Consider the following 15,081-nt stretch of genomic DNA (forward strand, 5'->3'; position numbering starts at 1 on the left):
ACGCGCACCCCCGACTTTAGGACAAAATATCGATACAATTTTGCCCATTACACATGGAAAATTACGGTAGGATGTCAATCATGCTGCAAATTCAAAGGTTTTGCGCACCCCAAGAAAACGCTTCACAGACCCCTGGTTGAGAACCACTGTAGTAGAGAAATTGTGTGAAAAAGATGGTTTGCCCAATGTACTAATTATACAGAAATTCCTGTTTAAAGTAAGAGGAAAGGTGTTCAAAGTAGTCATCATCGGCACTCTAGTAGAAGTACCAGTGAAGTAGAAGTGGCGATATACAAGTAAAAAGTAAGTATCCTATGCCTAATTTTGCCCAAAAACCTGAAAACTATCAAGTAGTAGTCTTAAACCATTACCACTTCAGGAAGTAGTGAAAGTAGGCATAATATACCTGAGTGCTCTGAAAAGTAGAAGTACTAGCCACCTCTGAGTAAGAGCATCATTAGATTGTACGCAGCACTATTGACATTCCCAACCAATCGCAATTGTTGGTGCACAATTGTCGGAATCATTGAGCATAACAGACATTTCCCTATGTTTTAGTTTCAAACAAAACTATATAAATGCAAGCAACCACTTAAAGCTATGTTTGTAACTGTCTACATATCATCGAGTGTCAATGTATCAAAGCAGTTGTATTTGAATGCAGATAACCCGCACTACACTACACTAGGGTTGTTCAAAAATGGCTTGTTTTTCAAATTGTACTGGCTAATCGACAAAATTGTTAGGTTACCTAGAAAACGCTGCACACCAGTTTTGGCTCAATGGCAACCCATAGTGACATTATTATAAGAGAAAAAGTTTTGGATGTATTTAATAAAAATAAATATAAAATTTTTTCAAATATACTGGCTATCCCATGAAATTGTTAGATTGTCTGAAGAAACGTTGCACAACGAATCCGACTCAATTCGAGCCAGTCGAAAAGAAGTTATTAAGTTCAAAATTTGAGACTTCAAATTATAGCATTTACGGTGGCTAGACCTATTATGAATTTGCCACCATAAATACTATTTCTTCCAAAACCAAATATTGTACTCCATAGCTTTGCTTGTACTGGTTGGAATTGAGCCAAATTTGTTGTGCATCGTTTTTTCGGACAACTTGACAATTTCTCGGATTATCCTTGATTGGTGGATAATCCGAGGATTATCAACAAAAAACTCCAATAACTCCGCTTCTACTAGTTGGAAGTGAGTCAAATTTGTTTTGCATGGTCTCTGAAGACATCTCAACAATTTCATGGGGTTGACAGAAAAATTTTAATTTTTTTTAATTTTTCTGTTCAAATTAAAAAATTCAATTGGATCTGCGGAGCCCTATACTTGTTGGAATTGAACCAAATTTGGTGTGCAGCGTCTTTTAGGGTAACCTGACGATTTAAGAGGTGAGCGGTTTGAATCGGGAAAAAAAGTTATTTTTGAACAGCCCTAATGCCCATGCATAATGTGCACCCCAGATTTTTGGACAATAAATCAAGCAAATTTTGCGAATTATACACAAAATATTACAGTATAGCTGCACAGTTATTTCCAAATTACATTACAATTAAAATTATGAGACACAAGTTTTTTCCAAAGTAGATTTGAATTCTAATTACTGAATTCGTGAAAACATGGACATTGAATCAAGTTCAGGTAATATCAAAGCATAGTTTATTCTCGGTTATTAGCATGAGAATATCAAATGTCTGTGCAACAAACTTGGCTCGTTTCGTACTATACCAGTGTTGGGATGACTCGAGTCAGACTCGAGTCACTTTTTCCTATGACTTGACTTGACTCGAGTTACTTTGCAAAAATGACTTGACTTGACTCGGCGCTTCAAAAACGTGGATTGACTCGTGACTCGGAGAAAAATGTACGAGTCAATTTCAAGTCATCAAGTAAACGATGTCGATTAAATCACTGTATTTTGTGTTTGTTCGCATCGTTGCATTGTTACATCACAAATAGATTGAACACAACCGAAATGATCACAGCTTACGTTGTGGTAGTAGAAGCAGTAGATTAATCCAAAAGCAACTATCTCAGGTGTTTCTTTAGGCGGCCCAGTGCTTACATTGATTACAGTGATCACCTTAACCAACCCTCTCGTATGATTTAAAAATCGAGCGATTATAGTTTATGCGTCTATAGTCTCACGGATGTGTAGATGGGAAGTGTATTGTATCATATCAATTTGTTTCAACTTCTCGGGGCTTCGTATTCAACCCTCTTGGTTGATAATAACAGACTGTAGCATGTAGCAGTAGCTATAGGCCTACTATACAGTTACTCACACATTTTATTGGCAGTTCTACGAGTGCGTGAGCAGTAAAACGCCTTCTTGCATGCATATTTAACTTTATATTCGTTATTTTATTCAAGATAAATGGCCAATTATTCTGTTTATCACACAGCTAGCAAAATGTAATGAGTTTGAATCGTCACTGATACTGCGAAAATTTAATTTGACTTGAATTGTGACTTGACTCGTGACTTGACTTGACTTGACTCGAGTCACCTCCAAAAAACGAGTGACTTGACTTGACTCGAGTCACCTTCGAAAATCGATTGACTTGACTTGACTCGAGTCAAAATGTGCAATGACTCGAGATGACTCGTGACTCAAAGGTACTGACTTGATCCCAGCACTGTACTATACACTGTAGCAGGGGCGTATTTAGGGGGGGTAATGGGTGTCCGGTACCCCCCGTTTCCAAGCTGGAATGTACCCCTTCCTAAATCTATTTCCATCGATCTAATATTTCTTATGGATAATCCCCGTATTGCCGCGCGGCATCATCACGCCATCGATCGAGCAAACAATGCAGTGAGGTGATGCTTTTTTCTCGTATTGTTCTGTCGTCTACGGAAGCCCGAGAAGCGCATCGTCACATGGCTCTCTCGTCTCATCTGAACGCTATTATCAAGTTACAATAACACTCGCAATAGACGCCATGAAATTTCGATACTGCGCGAGTTCATTATCAACAAACGTTTAGAACAAGCGTGCTAGGCTTGTATCATTAGAGATAGCAGATCCCTACAGTACCAAAACAGATTGTACCAATCAAATGTCCTATATGGAATCTATCATGTATTGACCAAATTTGCGATGCTTTAGTTCGGTTGCCGTCCTGTTTTAATGCGCTTGGCCAGTAGTAAAAACATTGTAGGCTAGGCCGCTCCGTGATTTGCGGCGCGTAATAGTTCTACATCAATGTGCAACGTAATGTTGTAATAACGCGAAGCTCTAGTCTTTGTCTCGACAATTCGCAATTGTCACTTTTGAACCGCAAACGCATTTTGGAAGGCATTTTGAATGCGAGCCTAAGCCTGCGCCGGGCCACTGTTATCCACGTGATGCAATCGCACAAGCTCAATCGTTAATTGCTCTTTAACATCTCCACACACCAAAATATTGGCAGGCAGTAGATATCATATTGATTTAGAACAAAATTATTCCAGATCATGTGCAAAAACAGGCTGAACAATTGATACAAACGAAAACATTCATTTGCGTATCTTCACTGTTCGAGTGTTCGTATATGAGCGCAAAATGGAGAGATCTCCGATGTGCTGTAATATGATCTGCGCGCACTTTCGTGATAACATCCTCGCTTTGGTAATTAAGGTCAAGATACCTCGCTGTCTCTCTTGATGCTATTGTCTTCGCTTACGGGTTACAATGTTATGTTTAGTTGTACTTAGTTTTGTATATACGAAAGAGGCAGTCACAAAAACGAGAAGATGATCTGACCGTGGTAATACTGCATTTCTGCATACATTTGAGCTGATCAATCGGTTAGAACTAGGAACACACTCTCCTTTTTATAACACCCCCCTATTCTAAAGGTACCCCCCGTTTTTTTCGGCTAGATACGCCCCTGCACTGTAGTATACAGTTCTCCTGTAATATTTATACGAAAACCAGAAATTAGATATTAAAATTGGAGCATAGAAACATTTCACAAATTAAATTAGAATTATATTACCGGCATCTCACTAATTAGTCTAATTGGGCATCTAGAAATCGAGATGTCCAAGTTTGCGTCTACAGCAGGGGCGGGCAACTTACGGCCCGCAGGCCGGATCCGGCCCGCGAAGGGATTTTGTCCGGCCCGCGGACAGTTTTCCGTCTTACATGATAATGTGGCCCGCGGTTCCAGTCTGCCGAGATTCCCCACTACTTGCATCCTAGGTCAAATTTTAGTGACTGTACGTTATTATGTACGCATGTGCGCAGCGTGCGAGAGTGGAGCTTACGCGTAAGTTCGGCGAAGCGAGAAGACTTGCATTATCGGCATTTACGATGTACTCAACCCTAATGTCGTTTGTGGTAGCCTAATCGTGCTGTTTGTCGACTACAATGGCAATTTACACCAGGCTGAAATTTCTTATTTTTAATTCCGTAGCCGCCGACTTGTAGCACGGCACACTTCTAGGCTTTTGCAAGACACCGCTTCTGCCAGGGGTCGTCAACTTAAAACGGGTCGCGGGCCACGTTGCAAAATTCGTAGAGCGTGCGGGTCGCATGAATTCAATATCGAGATTAATTAGGCCACACAGTTGAACAACGATGCTATCTCGTCACCTACTCTTTAAATCCTTAATCCAATCGCAGTTACATTATGGCATCCTCTGCTGGGGGGCTGCCAGTAAAACTGCACTCAAGCCACTGCAGAAACTACAGCATAAAGTACTCCGAATCATAGCTAGGGCCCCAAAGGGGCCTGGCTGCCCATCCAATAAATCGCTGCTGAAGAGATTTGGCGTCCTAAACATAGAAGATATGCGGAAACTAGAAATCGCCAAGTTTATGTATCAGTTTCACTGCGGTCGTTGCCCCGAATATTTCAATGACTTCTTTACCTCTGAATCAAAAGCGCACAAGTACAACACACGCGCGTCCACGTCGTCCAAATATCATATGATCGACCGAAAAGATCATCGCTCCATCAAATATGCCGGACCCGATGTGTGGAACAGTATCCCGCCGGCCATCCGACAGTCGACGAGCATGTCCACATTCAAGTCGAAATACAAGCAATTACTACTAAATAAATACAGTCCATCCTCAAGATTACCGGACCACGACTGACCTATCGATCTCGCTTCCCATGACATGCCGCCCTATTTCTTGTCGCATTCTTTTTCTATGCTATCTTCTTTACTTTCATTCAGTGTGCATGCCTCCTCTTTACATCGCCTAAGCCAAGGTGGGTGTCAGATTCCATAGACTACTCCTTGTCGCTTCGACATCTTCCTGTCTTTTCATTGTATCGCATTTTTTGTGGTGTATTGAACTGATAAAATTGCTAATAAACCAATGATGATGATACTCAACCCTAATGAATTGATATATTGGTAAATTTAGGGTACCGGGCTTATCGAACGCCTTGAAATCTTAATTAGGGATTGCACCGTGTGTTGAGTGATCAGAGAGCAGACATGACGGTACCTTAATGACAATGGTCGGGAATCTTTTTTTTGTCTGAAGAGCCATATTGGCCTTATTTTTTCCATTTTACCTCCCAAAGAGCGATACATGTCAATCAGATATTGTCACAATTGAAAATTTCTGATGTCATGGTAGTATTAATTCGATGTCATGGTAGTATTAATTCGAACTCTCTACACGGGGTTCGTCGTGTGTACCCTATTTTCTCTGTAAAAACTCGAACTTATCTTGCTGGTTGCCTTATTTGAGCATGCGGAACTTGGGAGTTACGACAACGTAGGTTCGCCGTGATGCTTTTTCAAATGTAAGAACCCATGATCACATGTGTAGGTGGAGCCAAACATGGTCACTACAGCAATCTATATATAGGTCTACACAATCTAAGCTGTTAGCGAAGATTTTGAAACCTTCAATTATTATCGGTATTTTATATTGATATCCATGAATGACTAGATTTTGAACATTTTTCTCCCAAATTGCCACAATTTGCATTTTATTAATCCAAAATAAAGCGCGAAACGAGAGGTAGGGCACAGACTGGCCAAGCCTCACCATTGGTAACGCAATCCATCGTAAATAACTGATTTAATCTAATGTAATTGTGACACTGATTTCGAAAATTGAAATACTGATCGATTTCTCAATTCTTTAAGTATTCAGCAGTAACATAGGCTATAACGTTGATCTACACGCCTATCTTATCGCCGGTAGAGCTACTTGCCAATCAAGAACGTGGATAGCTATGGCGTTGTTTGTAAATCGAGTTTGTAATTGTGAATGTCACGCCCACGGCAGTTCATTTCGCGCCTTAGATCAGGAAGACAATGTGAATTTTAAAACCTCGTTGTCATATTGGTGTCGCCATGTCTGGTATTCTCTTTGATCAATCAACGTATCGCGCAATCCAAGATTTCGAGTCGGGTAGGCTATACATCGAATTCGCGCGTGAATAACTTAAATTTGAGGATTTTGAAAATAGTAAGAGCTCCTAAACCTGAAGACGGCGTTGCCTTTACCTCTCAAAGACATGTTTACACTACCACGGGAATAATTCTTCTGATCGTGATGAAAATTTACTAACAAGTCGCTGCAACATTGACCAATTATCAGTACAAAAATAAATATTTGGCAAAGAGCCATATCTTATCCCCAAAACAGTCATATTTGGCTCGCGAGCCATAGGTTCCAGACCACTGCTGTATGCCAATGCTATATTCTCAAATCCACATTGTCTTCCTCATTATCGGCGAGAAATTGCTTTGAAGTGACATTGCTGTCGTTAAAATACATTCATTAAATACGATTTATTCCTTGTATATGTGGATAAATGGGCGAATAATGTATCGATACAGTAATCCGGCCCGCGAAGTACTTTATTTTCCTATATCCGGCCCGCCGACTGGAGAAGTTGCCAGCCCCTGGTCTACAGGCACTTCATTTTCATTGCTTGTCCTTATTCTGTTATATTCTATGACCTTTAAATAAATGTATCTTAGGGTGTTCACTGTTCAAAAATGACTTTTTTTTCTCCAATTCTACTGGCTACTTGATAAAATAGTTAAGTTACCTAATTGAAGCATGCACACCAAATTTGGTTCGATTCCAACCAGTAGCCGCATTGCTACAGGAGGCCAAAGTTTTTTTTATTTATTAGGCTATATAAAAATGAATAAAAAAATTCATAATTTTCTGTTCACCCCTTGAAATTGTTAGGTTTGTCTATAGAAACGATGCTCACCAGATTTGGTTCAATTCCAACCAGTGAAAGCGGAGTTATTGCAGTAGAAAAATTTTGGATTCAAATAAAATACCGTAGTATTTACGGTGACCAATTCCGTAATTCCTTAATTATTCATTATAGCTGTGCCCACCGTAAATACTATATTATTCAAATCAAAAATTTGCGACATCAATCCGCTCCCGCAGGTTGGAATTGTGCCAAATTTGGTGAGCCTTGTCTCGGTACACATCTTAACATTTTCATGGGGTGAACGGAAAAATTTGAAATTTTTTCATTTATTTTTATATAATAAATAGGGCAAGTTTTTGCAACTTTTTTTACAGCTTCCGGCAGCTTCCTAACTACTCAGAGGTTATGTAGAATGGTGTTTCAAGCTGTTCGGAGGATTCTTAGGTTGCAACTTTTCTCCATTTTTTTCATGCAACTTTTTGTAACTTTTTGATGTTACATGCAACTAACCTTTTCCTGAAAATATTTGGCCCTCTATTTAAATAGATTTTTTCACTGTCATTTAAATCTGAAGTCCTTTCTGATTTGACGTACATTCAGGCTAGACCGCCGAAAATTACATTTCCACTGGGTCAATTTTTTCAGGCTATTGATTTTGTTGAAGTCGCCAACACTGTGTTTTGCTACAGTGCCTTGGATATTGATCGATTCGAGTAGCTAATAGGCCTACCCTGATAATTTCAAGGAACTTGTCCATAAATGCAGCTTTTTAGTGCAACTTTCGTGAAAAATAAATGCAACTTTCCATGGATTTGCCTGCAACAAAACTTGCCCTAATAATAAATATAAACTTTCTTCTCCTGTAGCAATACGGCTACCGGTAGGAATCGAACAAAATTTGGTGTGCAGGCTTCAATTAGGTAACCTAACAATTTTATCAAGTAGCCAGTAGAATTTTAGAAAAAAAGTCATTTTTGAACACCGAGAATGTACAAGCCTCTCTCTTATTACGGGCAATTCCATGTCAAATCAACCACACTTGTATCCACCAAAGTCTCAGATTTTCATATAATTTTAGGAGATACATAGACCGCAAAAGATTCTATGTTACATCAGCTTTTATATGACACCCCTTTTGAAGTACACAGAAATGAAAGCGATATTGTTACATTTGAGTGATTTCCATGGGCAGTGACCTTCAACTTTTACGCTACATCCTTTGACTTGCACGGGCTACTGGATTTTCAAAATTCACATCTAGAACTTGAAATACTCATTTTGCAAAAGTCGCAACTACAACTAGCACTACTCACTTCACAGAACTTGCAACTAGACCTAGAACTACTCACTTATCAAAATTCGCAATACGAACTAGAAGTGGAACCACTTACTTTTCAAAATCTTCTACTAGAACTAGATCCGGAAGTACTCAAAAAAGGGTAGTTCGTTGACCGTCAACTAACTGGATTGTTAGTTCGTACGAGTCTTTACATTCTACACCGTGAACCAAAAATCATAAATTGCCCACCAGGATGACTGTATAGATCAGAACCTAACGATAGACCCATTCTAAGGTCGCAGTATCACATTGACAGACAATTTACAATCTGTTTAAAACAACTCTTCAATTTCACAGTTGAATGAGTGGAAAAAGTCTGATTTTATTCAGATATCCTACACACTGTTTTGAGCCAAATTTCAGCAAAATCCTAAATTTGATGGAGACGAATCGAAATCGATTTTTCTTTGATTCATACAAGATGAAATTACCCTAAACATCTTCAATCTCTAATCAAACTCTATCCTAATATAATTTGTTTTAAACTATAGTCAGTCCAAGTCCTCTGATTGAAAAAAAACACGTTTCAAATAATGGTAGTACTTTGTGTACTAGAAACCATATCTGAAATTTACCATACCTGCATGTATAATTCTCCAGTATGCCTTCCCTCTATTCAGTAGGCCTATAGTAGTTTACAGTCTGTACAAGAGCAACAAGACAGCATATTAAAACCTTCAATCATCACAACATGATACAATAGAATTAGGTAACAATAAATTCCCTTTCAGTAATATCACAACACGACAAACTTGCTATGGTAGTGTAGGCTACTATACAAGCCTACAGGGTTGTCGCGATATGTTCACAATAAGATCAGATGCATTCAAAATAAGGTCAGTCCGCAGTTAAAATGGCACTGCACTCTACAAATGATGTGGTGTCAAATTGAAGGGCAAAACGAATAATATTTTTGGCCGCAGCCGTTTTCTTCAGAACGCCATCGCTGCAATTTATTGAAATTTCGATAGCAACTTCACGCTCCAGCGGTCACACGGAGACTAATATGATAGGTACATCTTTCACAAGAGGCATAGAATAATGATCCTTGCAGTAAGTATACTTATGTATACTTATCTATCTACAAATATCTTTTTGCAGATCGATTCTATCCATCATCATTACGACTGTGAGCGTCATTGCAAGTTATCTCAGTTCTGTCAGATTCGACTCCTCTTCCACCACTTGGTAGCTTTCATTCAAGTGATGCAGCAGCTTACTTGGCAAACCACTGAATTTTGTGACATTAAATCGTCCATCAAAGTATTCTTTTCAAGAGAAGCGAAGACCTCATCCAAGTTCTCATTTTCATATATATATAAGACTATAACTCGAGTCCAGATATTGTGTATGACCTAACCGGAAAGGTCATATAGTTCAGACACATACGCCATTGTTATCTCATAGATTGGGCCTGTCATATTGAATCCAACACATCCTTTCGAATTTGAATGCCCCAGTTGCCCTATAGGACGAGCCACCACTGAGTTCAATACACCGCAAAATGTGATACAATGAAAAGATAGGAAGATGTTGAAGCGACTTGGAGTAGTCGATGGAATCACACGAAATAGGCGATGTAGAGAGGAGGCATGCACACTGAATGAACAGTTAAAGAAGATAGTATAGAAAAAAGCAATCAACAAAAAAATGGGGTGGCATGTCATGGGGGGGGGGATTGATAGGTCAGGTCCTTGTCCGAAAGTTCAATCATAACATATCAACGCATTTGATACAAATACGATAGCCATGACCACGTTGAACTTATTTGCTGCGTTTCTAATGGCAAGCACAGCATATCCAGAAAAGTTAACGGATATCATCTTATATGGATTGATACCAATGCTGGGAGTATATTTCCACTAAATGCAGCTACTGTAAGATTGACGTTATCAGTAGGTATATATTATGCTATGGTATCAGCATATTTGTCCAGATGACGCATTGGTAACCCTGCCGAGTATATGATTTTCCACATACATTGTATCTATGATTGTTAACGCCAGTATGCATCTCCATATGGTTTATGAATGATGCCGGCGGTTACATTCACTATGAAATTCTCTCCCGCAGATATCACAATCATAAATGGTATTTGATATTAGCATGAATATCTACATGAAGCTTCAACCCAGACATCGACCTAATGCTTTCCACAAATATCTCATTTATAATTTTTAATTGCAGCATGAATCTCCATATGCCGCTTGAGGGTACTCTTCCAAAAAAATGTTTTCGTACATATGCCACATTTATGATTTTTGACACCAGCATGCCGGTCCATATGAAGTTTGAGGCCACCACTCTGAGAGAATGCTCTTCCACATATATCACATTTATGATTCTTGATGTCAGCATGCAGGCCCATATGAAGTTTGAAGCCACCACTCTGAGAAAACGCTTTTCTACATATATCACATTCATGATTTTTGATGCCAGCATGAATATTCATATGATAATTTAGGCTATGTTTTTCACGAAATTCTTTCCCGCAGATATCACAGGCATGGTTTTTGATATCTGCATGCATATCCACATGAATCCTGAAGTTTCGAATGTGAGTAAAGACCTTGCCACATACATCACATTCATATTTCGTTATGCCAGCATGTATCTCCATATGACTCTTGAGGCTACTCTTCTGAGTAAAGGTTATGGAGCATATGTCACATTTATGGTTTTTGACATAGCATGCGTATCCATATGAAGCTTTAGGTAAGACTTCTGAACAAATGCTTTTCCACATACCTCACATTTATGATTTTTGACACCAGTATGGCTACTCATATGATATCCGAGGTCACGTTTTCTATGAAAGTCCCTCCCGCAGATACCACATATATGTCTTTTGTTATCTGAGTGCGTGTGCATATGGACTATCAAGCCAGACATCTGAGTAAATGCTTTTCCACAAATACCACATTTATAATTTTTTACGTCAAAATGTCTCCATATGTTGTTTGAGGGCGCTCTTCTGAGAAAATGTTTTCAGACATATGCCGCATTCATGATTTTTGACACCTGCATGCAGGTCCAGATGAAGCTTGAGGCCACCACTCTGAGTAAATCCTCTTCCACATATATCACATTCATGATTTTTGATGCCAGCATGAGTATTCAGATGTCTCTTAAGGTTACTTTTACGACGAAATTCTTTCCCACACATATCACATGTATAGTTTTTGATATCATCATGCATTAACATATGATCCATGAGGTTCCATTTATGAAAAAATTCCTTGTCGCACCTGAAACATTTATAATTTTTGATGCCAGCATGCATCTTCATATGACGATTGAGTGCACCCTTCTCAGTAAATGTTTTCGCACATACTTCACATTTATGGTTTTTGACACTCGCATGCATATCCATGTGAGACTTGAGGCCACAACTCTGAACAAATCCTCTTCCACATATATCACATTCATGATTTTTGATGCCAACATGAGTATTCAGATGGGTGTTGAGGTTATTTTTACGACGAAATTTCTTCCCACACATATCACATGTATAGTTTTTGATATCATCGTGCATTAACATATGACTCTTGAGGGTACCTTCACGAGAAAATTCCTTGTCGCACATAAAGCATTTATAATTTTTGACGTCAACATGCATCTTCATATGACGATTGAGTGCACCCTTCCGAGTAAATGTTTTTGCACATACGTCACAAGTATGGCTTCTGAAACCAACATGCATCTTCATATGACGATTGAGTGCACCCTTCTGGGTAAATGTTTTCGCACAAACGTCGCATGCATGGTTTCTCAAACCAGCATGCATCTCCATATGACGCTTGAGGCTTTTCTTCCGAACAAATGCTTTCCCACATATTTCACATTTAGTATTTGTGATCGCAGCACCAGTATAATCCATACTAAGCTTGACGTTACCGATTCAAGAAAACCCTTTTCCTTAATATCAAACTGATGATCTTGAAGTCGTGATCAATCTTCAGAATACTTCGCTCAAGTCGCTCTTTTTGTGGTATTGATCGTCACAGATTTCACAAAACTGCCTTAGTCGTCACAGTGGAGATAACATACAAGTTACAATATTTCAAGGTTTAAGTTTTCTGAATAAATTTTTAACAGATGGTCATGGTTCACTCTAACTGTCGAAACGGGCAGACCGTGCAACACTTAACAGAGAACTCAGATAAAATGACCCAAGCTTAAATGGTGGAGCAAGCACGGCTGCATACTATCTGAGTCTTGGACAACTATGAAATGTTCAGCTTTTCTAAATGAGAGTAAAAGTGGAATGACAGCAATACATTATTCCAAATTATATTTTCATTAGAATTACTGAATTCACGAAAACTTAAAAACCGAATCAAGATCAGTTCATATGAAATGGAGTATTTTGTCATAAGGACGATTTCAAATGTATGTACACTGTAAACCAAGCTTGGCTTATTTCCCACTATACAGTTTTCCTGTAGCATTTTCAAGAAAACCTGAAATTAAAATTAGAGTATAGAATTAGATTACCGGCATTTCATTTTAACTGGTCTAATTAAACTACTAGTATTATCTAGTTGTCAAATCTGCCGAAGTACAGGCACGACTCTCAATATTTCAACGTTTTAAAGTAATTTTGCCTCGCTTGCAATTTTGGCATAAACCATTTTCATCAGAGAGCCACAGAGATAAGCTGGAATGGAAAGTAAGTATTTCCCTGCAGTTTGAATATGGCTATTTTGGGTATAAGATATGGCTCTTTGACAAATATATATTTGTGTACTGAATTGATCAATATAGCAGCAACTTGTTGGTAAATTTTCATCACGGCCAGAATAATTATTCTTGTGGCAGTATAAACATGTCTTTGAGAAGTAAAGACAAAACCGTCTTCGGCTTTAGAGTCCTGGACCCCTCTTTTCAAAATCCTCAAATTCAAGTTACTGTCGCCAGTCTGCTCGTGACGATTCGATGTCACTGTTGAACCATCATGACAGACCGATCACTAGGGCAAGTTTTTGTTGCAGTTAAATCCGAGGAAAAGTCGTATTTATTTTTTTAAAAAGTAAAAAAGTTGCAGAAGTTGAATTTTGACCACATTTTGCTCGGTTGACTAAAAAAAAATAAAATAAGGTCAATTTTCCGGCTCATCTCCCGAAATACCCGTAAAAGCATTACTTCGGTGCTGATTTATGGTGTTTCAGTCGAATTTGGCCGTGTATTTCACCAAAATCGAAAATACTTTAATGAAAAATCGAAAAGTTGCAGATGTTGCATGAAAAAAATGGACAAAAGTTGCACTATAAGATTGATTCAAACAGCTTAAAACAGCATTATACATATCTTACGAATACTTAGGAAGCTGTAAAAAAAAGTTGCAAAAACTTGCCCTACCGATCACTAATCATTATACACTTAACGCCATCGTCTCTGAACGATGAAGAGATAGGATCCAAAGCATGCAAGGCCCGGGACACGATAGTTCAGGCCATTGACGATATCTTGCGCACAAGGCTTATTGCATGTGCGATTGCCGAGGCCAACGATTGTTCAGGCCAGCGGAACCAGGACTGTTGCAGATGCAATTGTTTAGTGTTCTTGCCAGAGATGATATCTTGCGCACCTGGCCCGTTGTAGATATGCGATTACTCAGGCCTGCTGTTGACGCAATAAATCAGACCAGCGAGGCTTGTTCGCCTACACAGTAATCAATGACCTACGGAGCAGGAGATGGTACACTGTTGTGCAGCACACACGAATCTCGTTTCACGCTTCTCGCTAATTGGCAGCGTCCAACTCTTATAATACGAATTACTGGGCAGGATGGCGGAATGTGATTCGCGATAGACAACAAACAAGAAAGGTGTGCTTTCAAGTTTTATTGCGAGGGAGGATTTTTTTCAAGAATTGCTGTAGTCCTATCCAATGCATAACGCGCACCCCCGACTTTAGGACAAAATATCGATACAATTTTGCCCATTACACATGGAAAATTACGGTAGGATGTCAATCATGTTGCAAATTCAAAGGTTTAGCGCACCCCAAGAAAACGCTTCACAGACCCCTGGTTGAGAACCACTGTAGTAGAGAAATTGTGTGAAAAAGATGGCTTGCCCAATGTACTAATTATACAGAAATTCCTGTTTAAAGTAAGAGGAAAGGTGTTTAAAGTAGTCATCATCGGCACTCAAGTAGAAGAGTAACAGTCAATTTCTATTCAAGTAGAAGTGGCGATTAACAAGTAAGTAAAAAATAAGTAACATGATTTTCCATGTATCATACGCAAAATTTTCACGATTTTTTGCCCTAAAATAGGGGGTGCGTATTATACATGGGTACAACAAGCCTTGAAAAAAATCTTCCTCGATAAAAAACTTGAAATCACACCTATCTTCATGTTTGTTTCCAATCGCGCATCACTTTCTGCCATCGCGCGTAGTTGTTAGTGGGTAGCGTGTTGCTAATTAACGAGAGTCGTGTGCAAAAGCACGCGAGCTGCTGAGTTGTTTGGCCGTTTGTACCCGAGCGAAATTAGGTCACTAATAGACACTCGCACGCGGCAATTCTCACCAATTCATCGTGTCAACGACAGGCCCGAACAATCGCATATGCAATTTATACA

General features: G+C 39.0%; 1 protein-coding gene and 1 long non-coding RNA gene across 2 annotated transcripts in view; one reads left to right on the plus strand and one right to left on the minus strand.

The window, feature by feature from the left end:
• Positions 1-15,081, plus strand: part of LOC145435257 (uncharacterized) — a 344,196-nt gene that overhangs the window by 267,493 nt on the left and 61,622 nt on the right. The gene's annotated exons all lie outside the window — the stretch shown is intronic.
• LOC145435209 (uncharacterized) lies at positions 9,134-12,568 on the minus strand. The gene has a single exon (XM_080312539.1). It carries the CDS (start codon positions 12,370-12,372, stop codon positions 11,431-11,433), a length of 942 nt encoding a protein of 313 aa, XP_080168665.1. The 5' UTR covers positions 12,373-12,568; the 3' UTR covers positions 9,134-11,430.

This window comes from Botryllus schlosseri, chromosome 3 (assembly GCF_051294905.1).
Source record: "Botryllus schlosseri isolate E-star chromosome 3, Bs_hap1, whole genome shotgun sequence".
NCBI classification, from domain to species: Eukaryota; Metazoa; Chordata; class Ascidiacea; order Stolidobranchia; family Styelidae; genus Botryllus; species Botryllus schlosseri.